At 39.6% G+C, this 12,350-nt stretch overlaps 3 protein-coding genes across 3 annotated transcripts; all 3 read left to right on the top strand.

The window, feature by feature from the left end:
- The first annotated feature begins 234 nt into the window (after window positions 1-234).
- Window positions 235-3,173, top strand: LOC147176806 (uncharacterized). Its single transcript, XM_086072379.1, has 2 exons — window positions 235-809; window positions 1,246-3,173. The coding sequence occupies exons 1-2, from the start codon at window positions 683-685 to the stop codon at window positions 2,949-2,951; spliced, it is 1,833 nt and encodes a 610-aa protein (XP_085928505.1). The 5' UTR covers window positions 235-682; the 3' UTR covers window positions 2,952-3,173.
- Window positions 3,174-4,300: 1,127 nt separating this feature from the next.
- LOC147176805 (uncharacterized) lies at window positions 4,301-8,499 on the top strand. Its single transcript, XM_086072406.1, has 2 exons — window positions 4,301-5,768; window positions 6,145-8,499. The coding sequence occupies exons 1-2, from the start codon at window positions 5,576-5,578 to the stop codon at window positions 7,050-7,052; spliced, it is 1,101 nt and encodes a 366-aa protein (XP_085928532.1). The 5' UTR covers window positions 4,301-5,575; the 3' UTR covers window positions 7,053-8,499.
- Window positions 8,500-8,913: 414 nt separating this feature from the next.
- LOC147176804 (uncharacterized) lies at window positions 8,914-12,309 on the top strand. The gene is made up of 2 exons (XM_086072415.1): window positions 8,914-9,375; window positions 10,567-12,309. The coding sequence occupies exons 1-2, from the start codon at window positions 9,183-9,185 to the stop codon at window positions 11,316-11,318; spliced, it is 945 nt and encodes a 314-aa protein (XP_085928541.1). The 5' UTR covers window positions 8,914-9,182; the 3' UTR covers window positions 11,319-12,309.
- The last annotated feature ends 41 nt before the right edge of the window (window positions 12,310-12,350 follow it).

Below are 12,350 nucleotides of genomic sequence, written 5' to 3'. Positions count from 1 at the left end.
TCGGAAGGGTTCACTCATACACACATTTTTGGAAATGGAGTATGAAGATTACGGAAGATGGATTTGGTTGTTTAATTTCACACTTGCTGAGTGGACAGCACACCAGAAACCTAGCTATTTGTATACACGACATTCAAGAATATTCCCTATCGGTGATCCGGAATAAATGACTTTGGAAATACACTAACCACCATTAAAAAGTTGCAGAAGACGAAAACAACAGGCTGTAAAATTTGAAAACACTTAATTACCATCGAAATCCCTTTAAGGTAGAAAACAAAACATTTTCTTTCTTGCGCTGACTTCTCCTGATCCACGCAACAGTCCGGTAGGTGGCGGTAATGTGCCCGAAGGCAGTGATTACCAAAGACCAACCGCCATTTAAACAAGAAGAAGAACACAAAGCAGACGAAAAGAAAAGTTAGCAAGACGGTACAATTGTTTTGGCTGTGTCATTTATTTCCTTGCTAGTTGTTCTTTATTCTGCGCGCATTTCTTTCACGCTCATGAGTTTTTCGTTCGTTTTTCTTTCGTAATCGCAGGGGCTCGCTTTACTGCAGTTTAAGACTTCACGAGCTGCTGAATTAGCTTAGCTTGCTGGCTGCGAACAAAGAGAGGCCGACGTTTACAACACAACACTCCGCAAAGAAGAAAGTGAAAGTGTTCTGGTTATCGTGTAAAAATGTGTGCAAAAAGTGCAAAAGAAGAGTACGAGGAAGTTCTTTGTCGAACAAAGAAGGATAACGAGCGACATCGTCAACTCCTGGACGCTGTTTTCGAGAAACCTCAAGATGGTGTGAACAGAGAAGGTTTGATCACTTCTGTCACAAATGTTTGGTTCTACTTCTCTCACAAATGTCACACCAAAGTTTCATTTGTATTCCTTTATTTAACTCTTCTCAGGAAAAAAAAAATCCTCAGGGCAAGCCTTTTTCCCAACGTTGACGACACAGGACGGAAACAAAATAATAAAGCATACATGATTAAAAACAGCTTCAAAAGAAAAAATATATATTGCCCATTGTATAGAATGTTGCATGAATTTAGTTTAACAAAATGTATGATCGCTTGTCTCAAGATTTTGTACTTGTCACTAAAAAAAGAATCAAGTGATACAGAAATATGATTTTTTTTATTTTTTAGAACACATCACAACATGGACGGCAGGAACACGCGGTGAACAATGAAACAAGCTTGTCTGACTAGTCCAAACCATATACTCTATGTTTGTCTTGTGTCCTGCAGATGTAAGTAAAAAAGATCTTCATCCTGAGCAGCATGAGCGCAACTCCAGGGTGGAGCAGCAGGGGCAGGAACCCTCCCACATCAAAGAGGAAGTGGAGGAGAAGGATATCACCACTGTGCCATTTATTCGTGTCATTGTGAAGAGTGAAGATGAAGAAGGTGATGGCGAACACTGTGAGGGATCCCAAGCAGAGAGTGACAACACATCTCCTGGCACTGATGATGACGAACACTCTAAAGGTGATGCGACGTCTCGTCCTGACAACAAACGCTGGAAATGTTCTCAGTGTGAAAAAGCCTTTGGCAACAACTCCGCTTTGAAAATGCACATTAGAACACACACAGCAGAGAAACCTTTCTCGTGCTCAGTTTGTGGTAAGGAATTCTCTCAAAAGGGAAATTTGATAAGACACACAAGAACACACACAAGACCAGCCACACTGAAAAAACAATGCTCAGTTTGTGGTATGAGATTTCGTCAAAATTCACATTTGAAAAAGCACATGAGATCACACACTGGTGACAATTCATTTTCCTGCTCAGTGTGTGGAAAAGAATTCTCTCGGAAGTCCGTTTTGACAACACACACAAGAACACACACTGGTGAGAAACCATTTTCTTGTTCGGCGTGCAACAAAAGTTTTAGTAGTCGTTCATCGTTTATCCGACACAAAAAAACACACACTGGTGAGAAACCTTTCGCCTGCTCACTTTGTGGTAAACAATTTTCTCAAAAGGGAAATCTGGTAAGGCACACCAGAAACCACACTGAACAAACCACATTGAATCCACCCTGCTCAGCGTCTGGTATGATAGAGAATCAAAATGCGCAGTTGGAAACACAAATGAGAAAGCACACAGGCAAAAAAATGTTTTCCTGTAAAGTGTGTGGTAAAAAATTCTCTCATAAGTCTGTTTTGACAATACACGCAAGAACACACACGGAAGAAAAAACATTTACATGTTCAGTCTGCAACAAAAGCTTCAGCGGCCGTTCGTCGTTTGTTCGACACAAACGAACACACACTGGTGAGAAACCTTTTCTTTGCTTAGTGTGCGGTAAAAGATTTGGCGAAAAGGCACATTTTATAGTACACACAAGAATCCACACTGGTGAAAAACCTTTTTCTTGCCCAGTGTGTAATAAACGTTTTAGTGCTTTTTCAACATTTTCCCGACACAAAAGAACACACACTGGTGACAAGCCTCTTACCTGCTCTGTGTGTGGTAAAAGGTTCGCTTTGAAGACTTATTTTATGGTGCACACAAGAACACACACGGGGGAAAAACCTTTTTCATGCTCAGTCTGTAACAAACGTTTCAGTGGTCGTTCATCATTTGTCCGACACCAAAGAACACACACTGGAGAGAAACCTTTTACATGCCCAATGTGCGGTAAAAGCTTTGCTGGAAGGAAATATTTTATGATCCACACGAGCGCACACGCTGGTGAAAAACCTTTTACCTGTTCAGTGTGTAACAAAAGTTTTAGTGTTCAGTCGTCGTTCGTTCGCCACCAAAAAACACACACGGACGACAGGCCGTATTCGTGCTTAGTGTGCGGTATAAGGTTAACTTGTCGTTCACATTTAGATAGACATATGACAACACACACTGGTGAGAAAATGTTTAGTTGCAGTGTGTGTGACAGAAAATTCTCTCGCAAAGACAATCTGAAGATACACAAGTGTGCTGGCAAGAAATAAAACCACAGACTGGAAGTCATCTGGAAGACAATATAAGCTTATTTGATTAGTTGATGTGACAACAGATATGAGTAAGTAGGGTTGATGCTGTGTCGGGCTTTCTAAAGAATTCCTTTGTTATTGGCGGCGCTTCACTATCTTTTTCAGTGCATTGACAGCTGTGTTCAATTCAAATTGTCTGGTGTGGAATTTATGCAATAGAGAAATAAATCAAAAACAGAATTTTGTCCTTCACTGTCTTTATTTCTTGAGCAAAGTGGTGTGGTGCATTTTAGTGATTTGATGCACTGTCACACTGTATTCAACTTCCCAAATAAAGCAGAGAGAAATAAAAACAGGACTCGACTCGCTTTGATCCTAGCTCTCTCGCAGGTGCTGCTCAAACTAGTACTGTGCAAGTTGTAAATGACTGCTTGGAAAATGGCACCATCATCACTCGAATAAACTCTGCCAAAAAGTTGGGTTGTTTTTTTGTTTTGTTTTTTAGCAAAGAGATCCAGTTAAAAAAAAAAATGTTTTTTTTTATGTAGTTAATTGACTACAACTTATAAGATTTGTGAATCATCCTATTTTAGTTTAATTTACATTGAATCCACAACATCCCGACTATTTTGGAAATGTGCTGTATAAGGGACATTGTCAATTTAATCAAGACATAAATTGTCTTGTGAGAGTCAGCCCAAACCAGACCACAAGATGTACAGAATTCAGGACTCAGAATTCAGGTTGTAGATTGATTTATTAATAAAAAATTCCAAATAAATTAGAGGTATAATACCATACACCGTACAAGCACATTTTATACACAATATGGTTAGTAATGTATAAAGTAAATGTATAAGTTTAATTAATGCACAGATAGCTCTAATCGACGGGTGGAATAATGCTGTTAATTTTGTTTGCTGGCACTCCGAAGCCATTTTGAAATCTGATTGGTTGAAGAAACATTTATTTAATTCATTTAAATGTCATGCCAGCATGATGATTTTTGCAGGCCCTGGGCAGGGTAGACTGAGCATAGCGACATAGCAACACAGAAGCTTTAATCGACTTGGACAACAAATCTAGAAAATGAAGAGAGTAGACTGTTGGGAATAAATGTATAAAAAATTCATAGAACACGGAATTTTGGTTTTGAAGGTGTTTGTTTCTGGTCGAGTTTACCCTACCATAGAAGGCAATTGCTGGCTCTGATGGCACACCGCTGCAAAATATAATGAATCCCTGAGTGACCCTGGCCCTCACTGCCAACTCTGCATGTGAAACGTGTAATGACACTCCACACCTCAAAGAGGCAGTACTACACTTAAACGCACTAATTTGGTCTTATTTACCGGAAGTCAAGAAAATGGTAACGGAGCAACTAGCAAGGCGGTGTTATGGTTGTTCGATCATACCATCATTTTCCTTCATTACGTACATATCTGTCATATAGCAACCGATTCAACGTCTTCTTGTCCAGGTAAAGTCGTCTTGGCACGTTGACTGTGAAAAATGCAGATGATAAACACAAAAGACAGCCTGCAGAGAAGAGGCAGGTGAAGCCAAGTAAATGTGTTGGAGACCACTGTGGAGGATCACAAGCAGACAACCTTTTAGCTCCTCTGTCAGATAATAATGACGCAATGGCAAACACCCTTTCTGCTGCTGGTGATCATTCTAAAGGTGACATGACATGTCACACAAAAAACAAACATGTAAAATGTTCCGTTGTGTGACAAAATGTTCGTCAACAAGACAACCCTTAAAAGACACATGATGATTCACACAGGAGATCAAAAAATATGTTGTTCTGTTTGCGGTACAAGTTTTTATCAGAAGGGAAATTTGCTAAAACACGCAAGAACGCCTACTGGATAAAACCCTTTTCCCTGCACAGTTTGTGGGATAAGATTAAGTCAAAAAGAGTATTTGAAAATGCACATGAGAATACACACTGGGGAGAAACCATTTCCCTGCTCAGTGTGTGGTAAAACATTCGCCCAAAAGGCATTTTTGAAAGTACACATGAGAACTCACATTGGTGAAAAAACCTTTTTGTACGTAGTCTGTAACAAACGTTTTAGCGGCCGTTCATCATTTCTTAGACACAAACGATCATATGCTTGTGAGACAGTGTTCACATGCACTGTGTGTGGTAGGAACTTCTCTAGTGAGTGCAATCTGAACGTACACAAGTGTGCTGGTAAGAAATGAAAACTGCATGACTTTAAATTAAAGACTGTAACAACACACTTTGTTTGATTCATTAAACAATGTGAATGTGAGGCAAAACTCTTCGCTTATAAGTGGTCAGTCAGGCGTGTAATGCCACTCCACACCTGATGGAGGAAGTAATGCACAATCTTGTATGTTTTTTTTTTTTGCTGACGGAAGTAAAAAACAACAACACGAAAACACGATTGGAGGCTTGTTGCAACGTTGATACTTTATCATAAATATATCTGCCGTAAAGTAAAGTGAAATTGTTCGTGGCTGAATAAACTCGTCTCGGTGCATTTGCGAAGCTTCTCCAGCTAGCTTAACTTAGTTAGCTGCGAGCAGTAGTGAGATGCGGAAGTTAGCGTCGTCTCGCTAAGAGGAGATCAAGTGTGAGTGGAAATTGTTGTGATTATCGTTTGAAAATGTGTAAAGTCGAAATCCTGAGAGCGTTGTTAAATCAACGACTAACTGCCGCCGTTGAAGAAATATTTGTAGTGTTTGAAAGGACGATCGCAGAGTACGAGGAGGAACTTTGCCGAACAAAAGAAGAGAACGAAAGACAACGTCAGCTACTGGACGCTGTTTTCAAGCCTCAAGTTGAGTTCCACAATGCCGGTTTGTTCTCTTCTGCTTCAACTACTATTTGCTTTTAATCAACATCTTCAGTGTAGTTTTATGTAAATGCAGAGAAACATCCACGTGTTATTGTGCAGCAAAATTATTTTTAATAATTTTTCTCCCTTGCTTTTGTCCATCAGAAATTTCCACATTTCTAAACCATCAGCTAACACACAAAACACACTTCCGGCACAGACTTTTACAGCATTTTTGCAACCTTTATTACTATGTAGGCCGTATTTATCATGCATTTTTAACCAATACTGAATACTAAAGATATTTACCATTAGAAAAAAACCCCACTCTTTAGACCTCATCTTAACTGAGCTAGACTTGACCAAACCATGTGTGTTTGGCTCCATGCGTCTTGCAGACATCAGTGAAGATGATCTTCAGCCTGAGCAGCAGGAGTGGAACTTCACAGTGGAGCAACAAAAGCCCGAGCTCGCCCATGTTAAAGAGGAAGAGCCCCTCTCCATCAAAGAGGAAGAGGAGCAGGCTGATGTCACCAACTTTCCATTGAATGCCGCCGTTGTGAACATCGAAAATGAAGACGATGGGAATTGGTCACAACTTGGTCCCAGTCAAAGTGAGGGGAACAGAGGGGCGGAGCCTCAAAGCAGCAGCTCAAGTCAACATGTGACAACAAAAGAAGTAGGATCACAAGAAGACAGCCTCTTAGCTCCACTGTCAGATAGCAACAACACAGCATCGCACTCCCCTGACACTGATGAGGATGAACGCTCGAAAGGTGATATGACATGTCACACCGACGACACACACACTAAATGCTCACAGTGTGACAAAACTTTCATCAACACCGCCACTCTTAAAAGACACATGATGATTCACAAAGGAGAGAAAACATTCAATTGCTCATTTTGTGGTAAAAGATTCAATCAAAAGGTACATTTGATAAAACACACGAGAACGCACACAGGAGAGAAACCTTTTCCCTGCACAGTTTGTGGTATGAGATTAAGCCAAAAAGAATATTTGAAAGTGCACATGAGAACACACACTGGTGAAAAACCATTTCCCTGTTCAGTGTGTGGGAAAAAGTTCTCTCAGAAAGCATTTTTGAAGGTACACACAAGAACACACACGGGTGAAAAACCCTTTTCTTGCTTAGTCTGTAACAAAAGTTTTAGTGCGTATTCAACTTGTACTCGACACCAACGAACGCACACGGGTGACAAAGTGTTCAGTTGTAGTGTGTGCGATAAGAAATTCACTCGGAAGGACAATCTTAACAAACACAAGTGTAGTGGTAAGAAATGAAGCTGGAAAGTGGAAAACAAACATAAAGGTAATGAACGGTAACGGTGTGTTTGAATTCAATCCCTATCCAAGTAGTGACCAACCTTGGTTACTAGAAAAAGCATGTGAGCCATGAAAAAAAGGGCAGACAGAGACGGGTGCTTCCTTTGTATTTATTTTGTAAAATACACTTCGTTTAATCAATATGAGATTGTAAAAATGTATTTGTTCAATATGTATTATGGAGACTGAACCTGCTGACATTGATCCCATATGTTGTAACTAAGTGTCAGATTTTTTTCATTTGACAGATGAGTGAACATAGTGGCACCTTAAGATATGAGTGACCGAACTTATGGGTTTTGCCTTGTATCTCACAAGGCATTCTGATGATTATTATTATTATTTTGCTTTGACTTGCGAGCAAAAATGTGTACATGTAAGATAGACTTTGGAAAAAAAAACTGAAAGGCATATATTCTTTATCCTTTATGAAAGTTTCCATGTATACGCTTTTTGAAGCTTATCAGTCTTCTCCAAGAACTCTTTCAATAAGTCATGTGTTGGAGTTGTTTTATTGTTCTACATAAAGCGTCAGTTTCATTCAACCATGTGGATGTCTGGAGTGTCTTAATATGATTTCCTCACTTTGTAAGGACTTTTTTTGTGGGCCAGAAGAATATAAAGCTATAAAATAAATGATCCCACATGACGTGCCTTACCATTGTACACCACTCACATGTTGATTGCATCCTATTAACTTAGTGTAATGGAAATTGTTGTAACTAGAAAAAAATCATGTAACGGAAAACTTAACACATGTTCTCCAGATATGAGCTGCAACCACGGCTTTACCTTTGTTCTATTCAGGAAGTGAGGACTTATACTGCTATGTCTTCACTTAACATGCTTTTTTTTTGGAATGTGGGAACAAGCGTAAGTGACGTTTGTTTTTGGGGAGGTGTCTTGCATGTCTGCTAACTAGTGTTGTTCCGATACGATACTGGTATTGGCAGAGGCTCCGATACGGCATTAAAACAGTGGTAACGGTGAGTACTAACAAGTAACATACCGATACCATTAATTCTGACACTAGTATAGGACTTTGGTTGCAGCATCTTGTGTCTTGCTCATGCACGACATTCACTTATGTGTGATATGTTCACTGCATGCCGAGCTAAGATATTCTATTGGTCCTTGAATGCCCTGAACCAATGGCAGGACAGCTTTTTTCATGTTAAGAAAAAAAAACTTAGGTACACTGCAAAGCTGGGTATCGGCATCGGAACAACACTTCTGCTAACTCCCCTAATGAAGACTCGAAAGTAGTACTGTGTTATTTTATATTGATTTATATTTGTTGGACTGTTTAATAAACAACGTTTTAATAATTTTCTGTGTTCATCTTTTTTCATTTTGTTTAAAAAAACAACAACTTTATGTTAATAAAATGTTGAACTGCGCTGTAGTACTTTTTTTTTTTTTTAGCAAAGATGCTACAACAATTTTGTTTAATTAATTAATTTATTTATTTTAGATGCTACGAAACTGAGCAAAGCTGCTTAAATGTGCGCACCTTTCAGGGTTTGGACAGTTATGGTCAGTGAAAGACGTTTCAGGCGTGTAATAACACCTCCGAATCTGGTAGAGGCAGTAACGCTTCGAGTCTGGTCTGCCCGAAGGAAAAAATAAAAAAATAAACTTAAAAGCCGAATGCTGTTGAACCAGGTCATATGTCTTTGATAGTGATTTTTAACATCCCTTTGATAGTCATGTTCAGAATTAAAAAAATAATAAATAAATAAAAAATCAAAGATCACGTCGCCACGTTTGATCTCTTTGAAGATCAAAGGCGCCAGAGCAGTGTGCGTCATCACCGACGTCATCGTCACTACGACACAACAAGCCTCCTTCAACGCTTTACTAATAAACTTACAGGGTTATTTGATGCACCAAGTTTCGATACAGCACGTGCGGCCAGGCAGTAGGCGATTACTCCAGTTAAGTTGACTGACTGACTGGTTGATCGCAATTCGTGCAGTCTCGTTGCACTTTGAAGCTTCGCCAGTTAGCGTTTCTTAGCTTAGCTTATCTTGCTAGCTGCGAACAAAGAGACGCGGAAGTGAGCAAGTGAGTGTAAAGTCTGTGAAAATGTGCAAAGTAGAAATGCTAAAGGCGTTGCTAAATCAGCGACTAAGTGCGGCCGTCGACGAAATTTTTGGACTTTTGGCGAGAACGATAGCAGAGTACGAGGAGGAACTTTGTCGGACAAAAGAGGAGAACGAGAGACAACGTCAACTATTGGACACCGTTTTCAGGCCTCAAGCTGACACACTTGCAGCAGGTTTGTTCATGCATGAGCTTATATTAATCATGTGCTTCTAAATCCACCTTAAGTGCAACATCCGGGCACTGGAAGAATTCGGCGGTATCCCCATTAATTTGATTAATTTAAAGCACTGGTTCTCAACCCTGGTCCTCAAGTACCCCTTTCAAGGCTGTTTTCCATCTCTCCCTCAGCCAGCACAGCTGAGGATCGTTATCAGGCTTTCATGTAGAGCTTGCTGATTAGCTGATCGTTTGAAACACCTGTGTTGGCTTCATGTAGAGCTTGCTGATTAGCTGATCGTTTGAAACACCTGTGTTGGCTGTGGGAGACATGTAAAACAGGCTGGATAGGGGTACTTGAGGACCGCGGTTGAGAACCTCTCATTTAAAGGAACGTTACAGTTGAATATAAATAATTCACTACTCAACTGGTGGTAAACATTCAGAGCCAGCAAGCCCATAATCTGTTGGCCTGAGCATTGTCAGAAGCAGTGATCTACATTTACTCCTTGAATTATAATATTTGTTTCATGAGTTTGAGTCAAAATACCCTCAACAGTGTTCTCTTCATTTCTTCATTCTTTCTTTTGGCCAATCAAATGTTGGACATTAAGAATCAATAGTTATGGCTCATGTAGTAAAAATTTAATTAGCATGGGACAGTTTGTTTGTGTTTGTTGAACATTTTTTACTTCAAATTCACCTTCCTCGTTGATGTCATCATGTTAGTCTTCTGATTGGTTGGTAAGTGCAAAGCTTGTTACAGCCAACTTGCTCACCACACATTGATCCTAATATCGAACGAAAATGGCTGAACGATAAACAGGCCTGCTTTGTAATTGGCCCGAAGTTTGACAACCTAGAGCAGGGGTGGGCAAATCATTTTTCAAAGGGGCCAAATGAGAAACTAGAGTAGTTTTTGAGGACAATTTTAACCTCAACTGTGTCCCATATAAATTGTAATTTATTTATACTGCAAAATATTAAATTGTCCTATTAATAATGCTACTTGTCTGTCTTGTCTGTTATATATTGTTGTAATTAAGATATACATTTTCTTAAAACAAATGCAGTCATTAAAATTGCTTAACGGTATATACTTATAGCGATCATGTCTGCAATATGCATGACCATTAAATAATTAAATGACCTTAACTGAGCAAGGCAGAACTTACCTAATTATGTGTTGTCTTCTTGTGTCCTGCAGATGTCAACGAGGAAGACCTTCGCCCTGAGCAACAGGAGTGGAGCTCCAGGGTGGACCATCAGGATCCAGAGGTCGTGTATGTTAAAGAGGAAGAGGAGGAGGCCGATATCGCCGAGTTGCCATCGACTTGTGTTTCTTTCAAGAGTGAGGATGATGGGGATGGGCAGCCGTCGCACCTTCTTTGCCATCAAAGTGAGCAGAGCAGATGGATGCAGCCTCCAAGCAGTAGCTCAAGTCAACACGTGACAACGGAAGGTGATGGAGACCACCGGGGAGAGTCCCAAACAGATAGTCTGTTGGCTCCACTATCCGATGAGGACAATAGAACATCACACTCGAAAGGTGATACGGCATGGCACACTAACGATACGCACTTCAATTGCTCTCAATGTGACAAAACATTTGGTACCAAGTATACTTTGGCAAGGCACATGAAAAGTCACGCAGTTTGCAAAGAATACTGGAAATGCTCTCAATGTGGGAGAACTCTTGGCGACAGGAGGAATCTGAGAAGGCACATGATGGTTCACACAGGAGAGAAGCCATTCATGTGCTCAGTTTGCGGTAAAAGATTCTCTCAGAAGGCCAACTTGATAACGCACACAAGAACGCACACTGGCGAGAAACCCTTTTCCTGCTCACTCTGCAGCAAACGCTTTGGCGATCGATCGGCTTTGATTCAACACAAGAAAACACACAGCGGGGGCAAACGTTTTGCCTGCGTGGTGTACAGTCCAAGTTTAAACGCATGAGAACGCACACTGGGCAGAAACCATCTGCTTAGTTTGTGGACAAGATCCTCTCAGAGCTGCACTTTGCCAAGCATGTCGGGTCAAACACATGCCACAGGGTAACATGATTACATTTTACAGTCGTATTAGTTTACCAAACCGATGAAAAAAGATAAACTTGTAAATGATGTATGCATATAAATGTAATGTCTAAGTTATGCCACAAATGCTCGTCATTGTCATATGTACATGTCGATACATAATCGTCAAACCACGTTGAAGTTTATGTACATAAAATTTTGAAAATGTCTCGGTATCAGCTATTTTTCTCAATTAAAAACACTGAATACAAATTGAACAAATTAATGGAACCTCAATTAATTTCCATTTGAATAAATGCATATTGTTATATTGGCTGTCTTAGTGCTACACTGTTTGTGTTCAAATCTACAGTAAAGATGCAATCAAATTCAGCAAAGGCACAACTATCAAATGTGTGTAAATTATCTTATCTTCTTTTTTTTTATACCATGAACCACCTCTCTGCTTTTCCAGCACACCATTTTTTCCTGTCTTGTGAAAATAGATGCATCACTCGATTACTCGGACTCTAAAAATGGGCACACTTACATCTTTCTGATAGATGTGTCTGATAAATGGTAATCTCACCACACCATTTTTTCTTGCATACTTGTGTTAATGAAACAAACATATTTAGTAATATAATATTTTTTTTTTATTATAATGGTATTTAGTCTAGAATGAAATAGTTCCTATCCATGCCATTGATTACTGTACAGTACAGAAAATATCTGTTAACTGTTGTCAACATCATATTCATTTTCTAGTACAGTACTAGCAAAAATCTAAACAGTTGTCAACCACGCAAATGTTTTGTAAAAGTACTGGTAAGATGCTCTGTAAACAATGTCTGCCATGACTCATTTTGTAGTAAACCTACTTGAACAGTCAGAATAAATAGATAACGTGTGGAATGACATTTCCACACCTGCAGGAGGCACTAATGCACTATAACCAATAAACGTTTTTGTT

This window comes from Leptonotus elevatus, chromosome 3 (assembly GCF_054856555.1).
Source record: "Leptonotus elevatus isolate MCC_2025b chromosome 3, RoL_Lele_1.0, whole genome shotgun sequence".
Lineage (NCBI taxonomy): Eukaryota > Metazoa > Chordata > Actinopteri > Syngnathiformes > Syngnathidae > Leptonotus > Leptonotus elevatus.
This window is presented reverse-complemented; position numbering and strand designations above follow the sequence as displayed.

Bases quoted from the DNA above. Each gene is read 5' to 3' on its own strand.
- LOC147176804 (XM_086072415.1), top strand. From the start codon at position 9,183: ATGTGCAAAGTAGAAATGCTAAAGGCGTTGCTAAATCAGCGACTAAGT. The intron at 9,376-10,566 runs GTTTGTTCATGC...TGTGTCCTGCAG, and splicing joins AGCTGACACACTTGCAGCAG to ATGTCAACGAGGAAGACCTT.
- LOC147176805 (XM_086072406.1), top strand. From the start codon at position 5,576: ATGTGTAAAGTCGAAATCCTGAGAGCGTTGTTAAATCAACGACTAACT. The intron at 5,769-6,144 runs GTTTGTTCTCTT...TGCGTCTTGCAG, and splicing joins AGTTGAGTTCCACAATGCCG to ACATCAGTGAAGATGATCTT.
- LOC147176806 (XM_086072379.1), top strand. From the start codon at position 683: ATGTGTGCAAAAAGTGCAAAAGAAGAGTACGAGGAAGTTCTTTGTCGA. The intron at 810-1,245 runs GTTTGATCACTT...TGTGTCCTGCAG, and splicing joins AGATGGTGTGAACAGAGAAG to ATGTAAGTAAAAAAGATCTT.